This window comes from Prunus persica, chromosome G1, assembly GCF_000346465.2.
Source record: "Prunus persica cultivar Lovell chromosome G1, Prunus_persica_NCBIv2, whole genome shotgun sequence".
Classification (NCBI taxonomy): Eukaryota; Viridiplantae; Streptophyta; class Magnoliopsida; order Rosales; family Rosaceae; genus Prunus; species Prunus persica.
The window spans coordinates 45,214,760-45,229,548 of NC_034009.1; the positions used below are offsets into that span (position 1 = coordinate 45,214,760).

Below are 14,789 nucleotides of genomic sequence, written 5' to 3' on the forward strand. Positions count from 1 at the left end.
TATTTCTTTTTATACAAAATTAGGGGGGAAATTAGTATAGCTGGGCGGCTATACTATTTCTTTTAAAAAATTATAAAAAACAGCATATAGCCGATAAAATTAAGAAAGAAGGACCCTCAAAGTTGTATTAGTTTATTAATTTGATATAGTCGAGCGGATATACATATAAAATACATAATTTTTTTATTCGACAAAATTTTAGAAAATTACAACTTAAAAGTTCGGTCACTATATAATATTTTAATATATATTATTTGCATTCAATAATATGTGAGAATTATGTGTATAATACATGAATTTTGTGTGTATTATTTAAAATTTTGTAAAAAAATAAGTGGATTAAATATGAAATCTACATACATGTTTGATACGAGTATTGTATGTTTGCTTTTTAAAAAATTAGGAAAAATCCCAGTATAGCCACACGGCTATACTATTTCTTTTTTTACAAAAAATAAGGGGGAAATCAGTATAGCCGATCGGCTATACTATTTCGTTTGAAAATGAGTATAGCCTAAAAAAAAAAGGGAGTGAGCCGTACGGCTATACGATTAAAAATTAAAAATACAGAGTATAGCCGTGCGGCTATACTATTGCTTGTTAAAAAAACTAGGGAAAAACATAGTATAGCCGTTCGGCGGTACGATTTCTTTTGAAATTAGAAGAAACAGAGGATAGGCGCACGGCTATACGATTTCTTTTTTACAAAAAGTAGGGGAAAACCTAGTACAGCCGTGCGGCGGTATTATTTCTTTTAAAAGTTAGAAAAACATAGTATAGCCGAGGCTATACTATTTTTTGAAAAAAAGGTGGAGCCACCCTTTATGTTAGAGTAAAAAAAAAAAAAAAAGAAGAGTTTAGTACTAAATTTTAGGAAGTTCATCCTATTCAGTGGAAATTAGTTCACCCCATCTTAGAAAAAAAATTAGTCTAGCTACTTCACTCCAACAGCTCTTTAAATGAAAAATAAATAGATATATGGCTTATTCCTAGGCAAATTTCTGCCTCTGTTTGCCCATCAAAAGGCCAAGCAGCACATCAGCTCTGATTTATGCTCCAAATATCTGCATCCATAGAGGGAAAAAGTCCTAATTAAGTTTATGCGTCTGGGGCTCAGTCAAATTGGTAAAAGTACTGGACGATAAAGCTCATGTACATTACGAATGGGACATTATAGTTACTACAATGTAAAGAAAGCGCTGCTTAGCTTTCTCTTTGTGTAACATTGATGACAAAAATAAAATAAAAATCAGCATAAAGAAAATTTGCTTGACAATAAATTGTATGTTAGTTCAGTTATGAATATATTCATACTATCCAATGTGGATATCAAGTTCACTTTTTCACACCTTTGATCTTCTTTTTTTCTTTTTTCTTTTTGGGCTGATTGGCTACTGATTTCTTCACGCTTGCATGATTCTGTTTCCCAGCAGATTGATTTTGCGCTTTGATGCTTCCATATATTATATATACTTCCCTTTCAGCTTTCTTCCATGTTCATTCTTCTCATTTCAATATTGAGGTCAGATGAGTGAAGGCTTGGTCCTGCCTCATCATCATAAAGGCCACTGAACTTGATTTCTGGCTCATAATCATTGTCGCCGTCTTCATCATCATCCTCATCATCGTCGTTGTTGTCGTCGTCGTCGTCGTCCTCCTCCTCCTCCTCCTCCTCATCATCATCATCATCATCATTATAATAATCATCGTTGTCGTCTTCATCATATTCTTCATTGTCGTCTTCATCATCTCTAAGAAAATAAGCATATGGGACAGACTTGCACGCAATAAAAGAGTCAGTGTCATATATAAATTTGTCCCATAAAAGGCTGACTCCAATCTTCTTCACCGTATGACCAGATCCAAATGCGACACAAACCTCAATGAAGTCTCCGCCTTCCAAATTGAAATCCTTGTTTGACAAATGCCCCTGCCAAATAACGTCATGGGAAATTGTTGTGTAGGGATATGTAGGCTGCACAAGAAAACTAGTGCAGTTGCTATGATTTGTAATAAAAATGGAGATATATAATTTAGATTTGTCCTCCTGTAAACACTTATAAACGGTGCACACAGTCAACGCTTTTAAGTTACAACCAGAAACTTGAGGCACTTCAAAAGAGACTTGATCGCCCTCATTGACATAAGTGAACCACTCCGGAATATCATTTCCAGGGAGATAAAGGCCACCACCTCCGCTCGAATTCCATCCCTATACCATGTAATGTAGAGCAATAATTAATTTACTTTATGGTGAAGTAAAATAACATGCTTGTGCATGTATGCATAAGTGTTTAAGATAGAGAGAACCTGCAAGAGGTTCTTCTTAACAGTAGAACTAATATTGGTGCAGCCTTCCATCCGAATCAATCTCATAGAGTCTAATGCGGTATCCAAGCCTGGAAACTCGATAAGTTTGTGCGAATGAGTTAGATGCAACGTGTCCATATTCGTCATTTTTGAAAAATCTGGCATTGTTTGCAATGCAGTGCAGTAATTTGCTTCCATCTGCGTCAAACTTATTGGTAATTTTGGCATTTCATGAAGGTTTGTGCAATCATTCAACATCAGACAATCAAGCTTGGAAAGGCTGCTGAGGTCGGGAAGGCAAGAAAAGCTGTTTCCTTCTAGGTTCAAAAATAATAAAGAAAGTAGACTCCCAAGATTCATAGAATCAATTTCCTCATCAGTTAAATTGCAATTATCTAATGACAGAAGTTCAAGTTTGGAAAGGCCACTGAAATATGGAGGGCTATGAAAACTATTGCATCCCAGATCTAATTCTTCCAAAGATTTTAGGCTCTCAAGATCAGTAGGAGCATCATGAAATAAATAGCAGCTTCTAAGATGTAATTCTCTCAAAGAGTATAAGCCCCGTAAAGAAGGAGGAAATAGATTATTGGACTTTCGATACGGTCTGGGTAATTGCAACGACCAGAAGGGACAGGGTAAACAGTTAGATGGTGACCGCCATCTCAGGCTACAAAGAGATAAATATTTCAGGTTCTTCAATCGTACTATGGAAGATGGTATTTTTCTTATGGCTGTATTATCTGCAAGAATGGTTGTCAATGATACCATGTCCCCTAAGTCCTCAGCCAAGTTTTCAAATTCCCAACAACCAACAAGAATAAGAGTTTCAATAGATTTTGATTCATAAAAACTCCTAGGGAGATCCTTAAGCACTCTGCAGTCTTTAAAATTCACAGAAGCAAGTCTTTTGAGATGTCCAATAGACTGGTGAACCTTAGACAAACTCTTACATCCTTTGAGTATCAAAGTCTCAAGATTTGGGAGTTTAGAAAAGTTCGGTGATTCCAGTAGATGATAAGAATGACTGAGGTTAAGAATCTTCAACTTCTCTAGCAATTGCTAGGTAAAACCAAAAACAAAACAGAATACAGAAATCAAAATCCAAAAAGAAGAGAAGAGAGAGTATGTGGTTTGTATAAAACCTCGGTTTTGGTTATATTTACCTCGGAATCCTTCCAAACACTTCTGAGGTTGCTGTACCGCAGATCCATGGCAACTAGGTTTTGTTGATCAAAGTCGTTTGGTATGATCTTTAGAGGGAATCCATGCCAGCAGAGCCATCTCAACTTTCTGGAAAGATATTTGTATTCTCCTGTGAGCTCTACATAGTTGAGTTTGAGCAATCTCAATTTCTTCATATTTGTAAATGCATGTGTACTGAAAGTAGCCTTCTCAGATCTTAGCAAATTTAGAGTGACTCCTTGAATTTCTTCAGTTCCCTGTTAAAGAAAGAGCATGCCATATGTTAAAGGGTTATTTTCATGTGGAAAATGATTTATACAAAGGCAGCAGAATCATGAATGCAAGAACTATTTGACACTATCTGATCACATCTTCCACAATCCAATCTGCTAAAAACGGTTTCGTACTGTAGCCTTTCTTGGTACTTAAACATAATCCAAAGCATATGACCATGAAGATTACTATGGTAAAATAATGATTATGACTGGATTGTGTACATATCCAGGGCATACAATTATTATATTTGGGATGCATATCATTAGTTTTTCTTGTATTACAAGCTTTTAACATAAACTTGATTGAGAAAGTACTTACAGATTCGGTTTTCAGTACGTCTGTCACATCTTCAGAATGCCACAATCTACTACAATTTCTTGGATCATTAAGGGATTCTTCATAGACAATTTCTCTGCCCATGTCTCGAAGCAAATCATGCATCATCAACTTGTTTTCTTCACTAACAGTTATAAGGCACCGTTCAATAAGGACACTAAGTCCTATTTCTGGGAAAAACCCACAACCATCTAATATTTGTGTGACATAGTTCCTGTTCATTCCAATAAAGAAACAAGATATATCAAGGAATATGTCCCTCTCTTTATCATCACTAAGCCCATCAAAGCTTATTTTGAGTTGTTTCTGAATATCTTCCGCAGGAATTTTTCTCAGTTTATCCAATGTGCTTTTCCACTCTCTAGTGCTTCTTCTAAATAGAAAAGAACCTAAAACTTCAAGAGCAAGTGGCAAACCTCCACAATACGCAGCAACACATTTTGAGAGTTTAGAATATCCTGCATTAGGACGATTGCTTTTGAAGGCATGCCAGCTAAAAAGCTCAAGAGCTTCTTCTTCATTCATTTCTTGAGCATGATATATTTTATCCACTTGAAATAGCTCTAGCAAATGTTTGTCTCTTGTCGTTATAATAATTCTACTTCCTGGGCCAAACGAGTCTCGATTTGTAGCCAATGCATTTAGTTGGTCCTTGTGATCTACATCATCGATTATGATAAGTACCCTTCGACATCTAAGTCTTGTTTTTAAAACGTTGATATCAACTCTCCCTATCTTGGTTGGTTTCAAGATGTCAGAAAGAATTTGTTCTTGCATACGCTTCAGTCCATTTGGTTTCTTTGCAGTTTCCCTCACATTTAAAAGCAAGCTTTTACCTTCAAAGCTGGGATAAAATTGGTTATAAATGGCTCGGGCAAGTGTTGTTTTGCCTATTCCACCCATCCCCAAAATTCCAACTATGCGAACATCATCTGATCCAACATCTAAATAGTTACTCAGATCTTGCACCCGAGAATTTAGTCCAACAGCGTAATCAACTACCGAGATTGTCTCGTTCATCAGCAGCCATCTACTAATCCCTTCAATAATTTCTCTAATAAACTTCGCTTCATACCTGAATTGAAAATTCAACCTATCAGAATTGGGGGACCTAAAATGTTAGTTTGCAATTTTTATTTTTATAATATAAAAAACAGATATCTATTCTTTTTCCAACTGAACTGTAAGCAAAACCTCTGTAGCAACAAAAAGAAAAAAAGAAAGACATTATGGGAAGAGTATTAAAAGAAGTGAGTAAAGCATTATTGTTCAAAGAAATTAGTAATTAAATACCCATCTGCAGTGTTCCTGAGATCCCAGCCAGACAAATTTGCAGCTTCAATAAGAGCAGCTCTCCACCTCACCACCTTATTATCTCTACCTAACAACAAGTTCTCTTCATGTTTCTCAAATGCTTGAGCAAAGCTGCCCCTCTGTTCTCTTACATCCGATGGATCAATATCGTAGAATATTGGCATAACCGTTTGCCCTCGTGTTGTTCTGCACTCCATGATCTTGACCAGCTCATCAAGGCACCGACTCGACTCGGCATACCTCCTTGAGAAGACGATGACAGATATTCTAGACCCTTGGATTGCCGTCACAAGTTTGGGCGTTATATATTCCCCTCTACTTAATTCATTGTCGTTGAAAAAGGCATTGATCCCAGCCTCTCTTAGCGCCATGTAGAGGTGTCCTGTGAAGCTGTTGCGTGTGTCTTCACCTCTGAAGCTCAAGAACACGTCGTACATCCTATGTTGTTTTGAGGGGGAGAAGGATGAGGATGAAAAGGAGGCTCTATGAGCTGTCCTGGTGCCCATTGGTGTTGCAGCAGAGCTGATGATGACAACTATAGAATGGCAATGAACCGGGTCCTCAAAATGAAGGCAGGCCAATAAATATATATATGTATATAGGTTGTTCATTTTAAAATCCGCCAGAAAATTGTTTGTTTTTGGTTTTCATTGAGAAATCCGCCTGCAGAAGTTGTTTACTGATTCAACATAATCTTTCGGAACAGAAAAACATAAATTACAGTCCTTGATTTTGACAATTAATTAACGTAACATTGCATTTTATACTTTTTTATTTTTATGGAGGATTTCACTTAAACCGCTAAGGTTTGACATTATTACAATCACACCCTACATTTTTCATTTATTACAAGAGATATTTAGTTATATACCAATTCTTAGCATTAATAATATAGATAAACTCTACACCATTTAATTTCTATAAAAAAAAACCCAAAAAAATGACAGCTATCCCTATTGAATTTAAGTTTGATTATTAAATTACTTGGGTAAATTACTCAAATGGTCCTTAAACTTGTACCCGATTTATATTTTGGTCCCTCAATTAAATTATTTGTTCAAATGGTCCATAAACTCTATATTAATCGCTTCATTGATCCTATCGTTACATTATGTTAATGTTGCCGTAAAATGTAGGGATAAAATTGTCCATAACCGTCCTATGTTCCCCAAATAAGTGATAAAGTGGTGATACATAAGTGATAAAGTGGTGATACATAGGTAAGAAGTCTTATTTATCCCCACAAATGTAGTATGTGCTGCTCACATGACTAAATTTAACAGAAAATGTAACGGTATGACACCAAAACGCCGATTAATAAAGAGTTGGTGGATCATTTAAACGAATAATTTAGTTTAGAGACCAAAATGTAAATCGAGTACAAATTTGTGGACCATTTGAGTAATTTATCAAAATTACTTTGATGCTTAATTGAGTGTTTTGGGTTTTTTTATATGAGGTTTTGGGGTTGAGCTTGTTTTAAGAAATCGATGACAGTTTTGTAATTTATAAGAAGTTTTGTTATGTTGTAAATAAGTTTCGGTGTGTTTCTAAAGTCCATTTTATTAGAATTTTTTATATATAATTTGAGCTTCTATATCGGATATAATAGTGAATCCCCCTTATTATTATCACACCTCTTATTTTTATCATTTGTTATGATTAGTAAACGGTCCGACGGCAAGACCGTCTTTCCATCAAACCCCCTCCAGCATCTACTCGCCTACCCCCCTGATTGATCTCTATTTTCCTCTACTCTTTCATTGTCACTCAAACATGGTATGTGTCAATCTCGAATATAAATAAGGGCATTACAGGCCAACCACTACAAAATACGTCATTATTTAAACATACGGACCTTTTACGGATCAAAATAAAAATTACCCCAAAAATTTTAAATTTTTTTTAAGCACGTTTAAAATCATTTGAATACACGCTACAATAATTTTTATTTATTTTTTCTAAATGCTTTTAAATTCAATGTTTAATTTGAACTGTCAAAATCGGTGGGAATCGTCAGGCAATTACAAATTACAATAACTCTCTCTCACCCAAATTTTAATAGCACGGGAACAAAAAGGAGGGAGGGGTTGGAGCCACCCAAAACTCTAACCTTCTCTCTCTTTCTACCTCTCTCTATCACTGAAACTAATTAGGGTTCCTGCAGTCCAGATAAAGATACAGAAAGAATCAGAGAAGCCCATATAATCATTCAGAATAGAGATGAGCAACCAAGTAGGTGTCCGGAGGACCAGTCTGAGCCAGAAACGCGGTCCCTCCGCTGCGATTAAGAAATCGGTCCCTCCCGAAAATGGAACCTCCAATGGCACCACCAGCAAACCCTCGTCTCCTCCTCACCCCCTTTCGTAAGTTCTCTCCTTTTCTCGTTTTTGTTTGCCTCCTGAGAAAATGGTTTGGGTAAATTTGCCTTTGTAGAAATGATTTAAAGTTTTGGGTTTTGTTTTTTTTATTCAAGTATGTAGGGTTTTTATGTTTACTGGTTTCCTGAGAAAATTGGTGTCTGGAAAATTTGCCTATAATTCAACTGAAAATGATATATATATATATATATATATTTTTTTGTATGTTTAAATTTAAATATTTGAAAGGTCTGGTGGTGGGGAAAGGACGGTGAAGAAGCTAAGGTTGTCAAAAGCCCTAACTATTCCGGAGGGGACTACAGTATCCGATGCATGTCGGAGGATGGCGGCTCGCCGTGTGGATGCTGTGCTCTTAACTGATGCAAATGCGTTGCTTTCAGGAATTGTGACAGACAAGGTTCAATTTGTAACTGATGGTTTGGTTTTTTTTTTTTGTGATTTTTAAACTATTGACTTTGCTTATAGTATTTAATTTCAGGACATTTTGGCTAGAGTCATTGCGGAGGGGTTGAGACCGGAGCAAACAATTGTATCAAAAATCATGACGCGGAATCCTATTTTTGTTAATTCTGATTCATTAGCCCTTGAAGCTCTCCAGAAGATGGTCCAAGGTTAGCTTTCTTTATCTAACAAGATTTCTTTTTTGGTAATTTTTTTATTGCGTGTGTGTGCGGGTTTGTCTAAGAACTTGCATAAAATCTGCGCTGGGGGCATAAAACGTGCTATGGTTGATTTCTTTTGTTAACAGGTAAATTCAGGCACCTCCCTGTTGTAGAGAATGGTGAAGTTATTGCCTTGTTAGATATCACCAAATGTCTCTATGATGCTATATCAAGAATGGAGAAGGCAGCGGAGCAGGGGAGTGCCATTGCTGCTGCAGTTGAAGGAGTGGAGCGCCAGTGGGGAGCCAATTTATCTGGTTTGTATTAATGTTTGGAATTTATAATGAATTACTTGAGTGTGACCCGAAGTTTCTTTCTGTATTAAATTTTTTGCAAAGCCTCTATTTCATTTTGAACATGCTCTATATTAACAGACATCCTTTTTAAAAAAAATTGATTTTCCTATATATATATATATTATACTTTGGTTTGCATACATATAACACAGCTGCTAGAACATGACCTTTTGTTTTGTTTATTATCCTGTATTGCAGCTCCATATGCTTTTCTGGAAACTCTGAGGGAGCGAATGTTCAAGCCTTCCCTAGCAACTATCATTGGTGAAAATACGAAGTACAGTTCTTTAGCTTGACTTGCCTTGTGCCCTGTTTGTTGGAGGGTGCAATTTTTGGCTTGGTTATTTTTCATTTGTGTTTAAAGTTTGTATTCTATCCCCAAACTCGTAGCGCTATGTTTTCAGGGTTGCAATTGTTTCCCCATCAGATCCTGTCTATGTTGCAGCAAAAAGGATGCGGGAGTTTCGGATGAATTCAGCTATAATCGCTACAGGGAACAAGATTCAGGGGATACTAACGTATTGTTCTTTTCGTAATATGTTTTATGAACATTTTGCAAGTAGATGTTTTTGTTGATGTTGTCTAACGTGCCTTCTTTTGCAATTTCATACAATGTTTGCTTTTTGACTGCAGTTCAAAGGATATCCTTATGCGAGTTGTGGCACAAAATCTCTCTCCTGAGTTGACTCTGGTGGAAAAGGTTTATGATAAACCATTTAATGTTTGATTGTTCTATATATAGTATTAAGAATACAGTGCTCACTCCCTTTTGTTAAATAAGATTCCTTAAACAAACTTGAACCAACTTGTGCTGTTCCAACATTTCCTAAGGTAATGACGCCAAACCCTGAGTGTGCCATGCTAGAGACAACAATCCTTGATGCACTGCATATAATGCATGAAGGGAAGTTCTTACATCTTCCTGTCTTAGACAGAGGTAATCAGTACTTCTTTAGCTACCTATTTTTAGTGTATGGATTTAAATTTTATTGACATCTATTTGTTCAGATGGAAGTGTTGCTGCTTGTGTGGATGTTCTGCAGATAACTCATGCAGCTATTTCTATGGTAAAGTCATCCCATTTCCCTATTTACCCATTCTGTTCATCGGAATGAAGCAACTTTAGAGTTTTCGTTCTTTCATTTAGATATGAATCTATTGATCTTTTATTTAGATGTGGAAATTTATTGAACTTTAAGTGATGGGCGCATTTAGTAATCATTTAGTTTTTAGTTTTTATTTTTCAATATATATATATTTGTTAGAGATATTGGGGAAACAAAGGAGGGGGTGAAGAATGGTGGAAGGTCTATGGAAGAGATAATGAAAATAAAAAACTGAAAACCATTTTTATATTGCTTTCACATTCAAAGATTTTCTCAAAGATTTCCTTATATTATATCAAGTATGGGAGACCCTCTGTTTCTATCCAGTCACCCTGGAGCGGAATCTTACCTCTGATTTAGTTGCTCCAAGGAAAGTAGGAAATCATTTTCGAATGTAACTGTAAAGCTGAAGGCATTGGCCATAATATGATATCAGTTCTGTCCTATTTTGGAATTCAACATAAGAAAGCCTTTTTATCAGCCTGAAATGGCGTCAGGTCTACCATAAAACCAGCCAACTTTGCCAAAGCCAATTAAATGCTTCCCCACTTGCCTAAGTAAATTGGTTCTCTAGCAATACTTAAATTAGATTTTTTTAATTTAAAATTTTGCCTTTTGGTACTGTGCTTTTGTTCAAATAGCTCATGATATGGTCAAGAGGAGCTTTAAAAAAATGGGTAAGTTGTGTCTAATTTGTTTAGGTTATAGGGTTCAGGCAGTCTAATATTACTAGTAAAAATTTGATTAGGAGTTAGAGGTTCCCATGTACAAATTATTGGTGAGTCTAGGAAAGGGTTACAAAATTTGAACTCTGTGGTATTTGTACTTTGTAGAAAGAATAAAAAATTAGGTGACTTGCCAGGGTAGACTGTAAGGATAAATATCCAGGCCAGGTCAATAATTTTGTTTGTTTCTCACATGAAAATTGTTTAGTACATTGACACCAAAAGACTTTCTGTGGCGGCTTTGGTGATGATGGGTACTGATACGTTCAATTTTCATATGGCCATGTGAAAGGAGAGGACATTCATGAAGGAAAAATAAATGGAGGTGAACGCCTGTCTGTCCAAGGGTTTTAATGAGTTTGATTATTGTAGATGAAAATTCAATTTTCTAATTGTAGCACTAAAGATGGCTTCCCTTGTTTGATACAGTTTGGTAATACATTGCTGATGATTCAGTATCTTCTGTTCAAAATGCAGAGCTTGAAGCTTCAAATTACCATGATATTATTTTGTCAACTCCATGAACGTGTTCTAACTTCCATTTCATGCTTATAGTTATGGTGCTAAGTGATGGACAGATTAGTCGTCTTCGTTAACACGCTTCTTATGTCTACACATTAGTATTTTATTTGCTTCTTTGGTGATGCTACTAGAGCACAGTTGGATTTGTGTTACTCTCCTTTTCAACTTCGCAAAATGTCCAAGGATGAGTTGATTAAGTAGCTATTTTATTTTATATTTCTTTCCCAGGTTGAAAGTAGCTCAGGAACTGCTAACACTATGGCAAACACAATGATGCAAAAATTCTGGGATTCAGCACTTGCTTTGGAGCCACCTGATGATTGTGATACTCAAAGGTATGCAAAATTTTCCAAGAACGTCACTTAAATTTTGTTGATGTGAGACTGATTGGGATATGAAAAACCATTTACTCAAATGCATATCGCGCATTGGTTCCTTGATTATGCGGTTTCCTGGTAACCTAGTTAGCTCATTAACTATACCTGGGGGATTTTTTTGCAGTGAATTGTCTGCATTAATGGCTTCTGATGGGACAGATGGAAAGTTCCCTTATCCTTCTCTTGGTCTTGGAAATTCATTTGCGTTCAAGTTTGAAGATCTCAGGGGTCGAATGCATCGGATCAATTGTGGTACGTGGCAGTCGAAGGCAACATATCCTTGCAAGGATGCTTGAATATGACTTTCCTTAGTTGCCTTTTTTGGTCAAGCCTTGGTTACCTATATATCACTCCTAGCTAATGAACATTTTGAGTGATTCTGATGTAGGACAGGCTAAGGATTTGCTAAAATGAATGAAAACTCAAAGAACCAGATTAGTGAACTTGTAAAATTAAATCGAATGCTAAGGGATTGTGAATGAATTAAAATACAATATGGGGGCTGAGATGGAAGTAATTAGAAAATCAACAATGCAAATTATAAGAAGTAACAAATATGATCATGCAGTACCGGAAAACAAGAAAGTTTCAAAGTCAGTGAGAAAGGACTTTTGGTTCCCTAAGTGGAATTATTGAACTTATGGAAGTCGGACTAACTTTGGAAAGAAACATGTTTACAATTATTTTTACTTGCAGCTTTTTTTCTTCATGTTTTTTTCTTCATTTTACTGATTATTAAAGGGGTGATACGTTGGGAAGACGAAGTTTTGATTTATTTATAAATTTTGGGGAGTATATTTTCGTTATGCAGTGGATAGATAGCTAGGTATAAACTACAAAATAGGGGGTATACTTCTCCCCTCCTATTTTAGAGGCTCTAAACTGGGATCTTGAATTCTCATTGTACCTCTAGACCAATATAGCTCATTGACTTTTGTGGGAATGGGGAGAGTATTAGTGAGTTGTATTTATGATTATATTTGGGGTGGGGACATTAATGGCAGCTTATATGACAGTGGTATGCAGAAGTAAGCTCAGTGATGGTGGTATTAGTTGTGGCAAAGAATTTGTTGTATACTGACACATGGTTTCATCATATAAGTGTAGCTACCTGGGGTGATCAGCAGATTGGGTTTGACTGGGGATAGATAAGCAGTCAGTGTGATGAGAGGTGTGACAGTGATGATGGACATGGTTAATGTTTTTATGCTTACATGCCCAGCTGTTTACAACAATACTATAGAATTCAACCGACAATGACCTACTTAAATTTGTTTTCTCTGTTCTCTTCAGGCATGGAAAATTTAGATGAGCTGTTATCTGCTGTCATGCAAAGGATTGGTGCTGCTAATGATCACGATCGTCCTCATATATTGGTAAAACTCTGAGCTATTTTTGGTGTTATATGATTTTATTCTGCTGTAAAACTTCAGATTGTGTTTACTTCAGTAATTTGTTCCACCAGTTTGAAGATGATGAAGGTGATAGAGTTCTACTTGCAACTGATGATGATCTTGTTAGTGCCGTCAGCCATGCACGAGGAGTGGGACTGAAGGTACTACAAGCGTTGCTTCTTTTATTTTATTTCTAACACATTTTTATTTATTTTTGTGGATGTTGCACAATAGTTGTCTTGCAAACTCTTGATCGTCACTCCCCTTGTCTAATATCCAATAAATGGAGGTTTTAAGGGAGTTTTGATGATAGGGTCAGATTGTTAGTGTGAAGTTTTTGTGTGTAATTATTCTCCGCTGTATGATTTATTTCATTATGCCTCTCTCTCTCTCTCTCTCTCTCTCTCTCTCTCTCTCTCTCTCTCTCTCTCTCTCTCTCTCTCTCTCTCTCTCTCTCAGGTTCTAAGGTTGCATCTGGATTTCACTGATTCTGGCCACAGAACCATATCGCAGTCAGGTACAACAACGGCCCAGAAAAAGGGATGGACGTCTCTCCATACTGGAGTTTTGGCAAGTGCTGCTGCTTTAACCAGCATTGGGGTGTTGGTCTACTTAAAGCGCACTAACCTGTAATGTTATCCTGATTGTTCAAAGGAAGCACATACTAGGATCAATCAGAAAAAGGTTACTCAAGAGCCATGCCCGCCCTTCCATGCCAACCCTAGTAGATTATCTCATTGGCGGAGGTTTAATGAAACTGAACTTGTTGGATTCAGATCACCACCAGCAGCAACTAGTGTTTTGTAACAGAAACGGAAAGTAATATATTGTAGGTTACACAGAGATGCAAGAAGGTGATGACTGGTCCACACATTCTTTTTGTTTCTGATATTACTGTAGAAGGGATTTGCGTCTTCTTTGCAAGTGAAAAGAAACTGCAGAATTTGGTTCCAGGCAATGTGTAAAGTATCTTTTGCTAAAACAAGAAAAATAAAAGGAAAAAATAAAATAAAATAATTAGGCTTCCGGCAATGTGAAGAATTCAATTCAAGGTTGCGACCCTTTCCTTTGCAATTAAATCCTTTGGCCAAAAAAGAAAGAAAAGGAAAATTCAATCTTAAATCATTCCCGTCAACTAAATTCTTTGGCAACCAATCACAATCAACGTGGGTGGGAAAAACAATTGAAGAAAATATTAGATAAAAAACTTTTAAGATGCCCGAAACACCCCTCCACTGCTAATTGTTCATCCACAACACTCGATTGATTACTGCGAACAAATGCATCATGGCCGAAAAATCCCGCTGAAAAATCCCGATTTGTTTCCAAATCATACAAATAAGGATCCGGATTATCCATATTATCCATATTTTCCTTCATGACTTTGTCCCATTCTAGATGAACCCCTGTCTTCGTCACTATCAAAAAATCACTACTAGGTCTTACAAGAATGGAGACTTGGTCCCCGCCTTGCAAACGGAGCACATCGTTTGACAATTGTCCCTGCCAAAGATGACGGTATTCACGCATCCTTTTTAAGAAGGCAAATGCTACCTTGGCGTGCAAAGCAGTTTGTTTGGTAAGATTTCTAACGATAATGCCAATATGACTTTCTTGAGAATCTTTAAATTCCAGATAACGCCAATAAAAAGGCCTTTTGAAGCAAACGAAGCATATAGTCAACCCTTTTAAATCACGACCCATGATTATTTGAGGAACTTCAAAGGAGAAGATATTTCTGTCCACATCATTGACGATTTTGAACCACTCAGGAATATCATAAATTCCATTCAAATAAACTAGCCTCTCAGCACGCGCTTCCGCGCATGCGAGAGGTTTTTTTTAAAAAAAATTTAAATTTATTTTAGAATTATAAAGATAATGGATATTTGTGTTCCATAAAAA

General features: G+C 36.4%; 2 protein-coding genes across 2 annotated transcripts; one reads left to right on the forward strand and one right to left on the reverse strand.

Annotated features, from left to right (window-relative positions):
• LOC18788322 (TMV resistance protein N) lies at window positions 844–5,877 on the reverse strand. Its single transcript, XM_007224350.2, has 6 exons — window positions 5,401–5,877; window positions 4,090–5,182; window positions 3,477–3,752; window positions 2,311–3,372; window positions 1,350–2,212; window positions 844–1,064 (listed from the first exon to the last, which is right to left on the reverse strand). Exons 1-5 carry the CDS (start codon window positions 5,856–5,858, stop codon window positions 1,481–1,483), a joined length of 3,621 nt encoding a protein of 1,206 aa, XP_007224412.2. The 5' UTR covers window positions 5,859–5,877; the 3' UTR covers window positions 844–1,064; window positions 1,350–1,480.
• On the forward strand, window positions 7,428–13,837 carry LOC18788367 (CBS domain-containing protein CBSCBSPB3). The gene is made up of 14 exons (XM_007221729.2): window positions 7,428–7,787; window positions 8,031–8,199; window positions 8,281–8,413; window positions 8,551–8,721; window positions 8,959–9,037; window positions 9,165–9,278; window positions 9,394–9,460; window positions 9,592–9,697; window positions 9,769–9,827; window positions 11,342–11,448; window positions 11,615–11,742; window positions 12,784–12,866; window positions 12,956–13,045; window positions 13,344–13,837. The coding sequence occupies exons 1-14, from the start codon at window positions 7,645–7,647 to the stop codon at window positions 13,515–13,517; spliced, it is 1,623 nt and encodes a 540-aa protein (XP_007221791.1). The 5' UTR covers window positions 7,428–7,644; the 3' UTR covers window positions 13,518–13,837.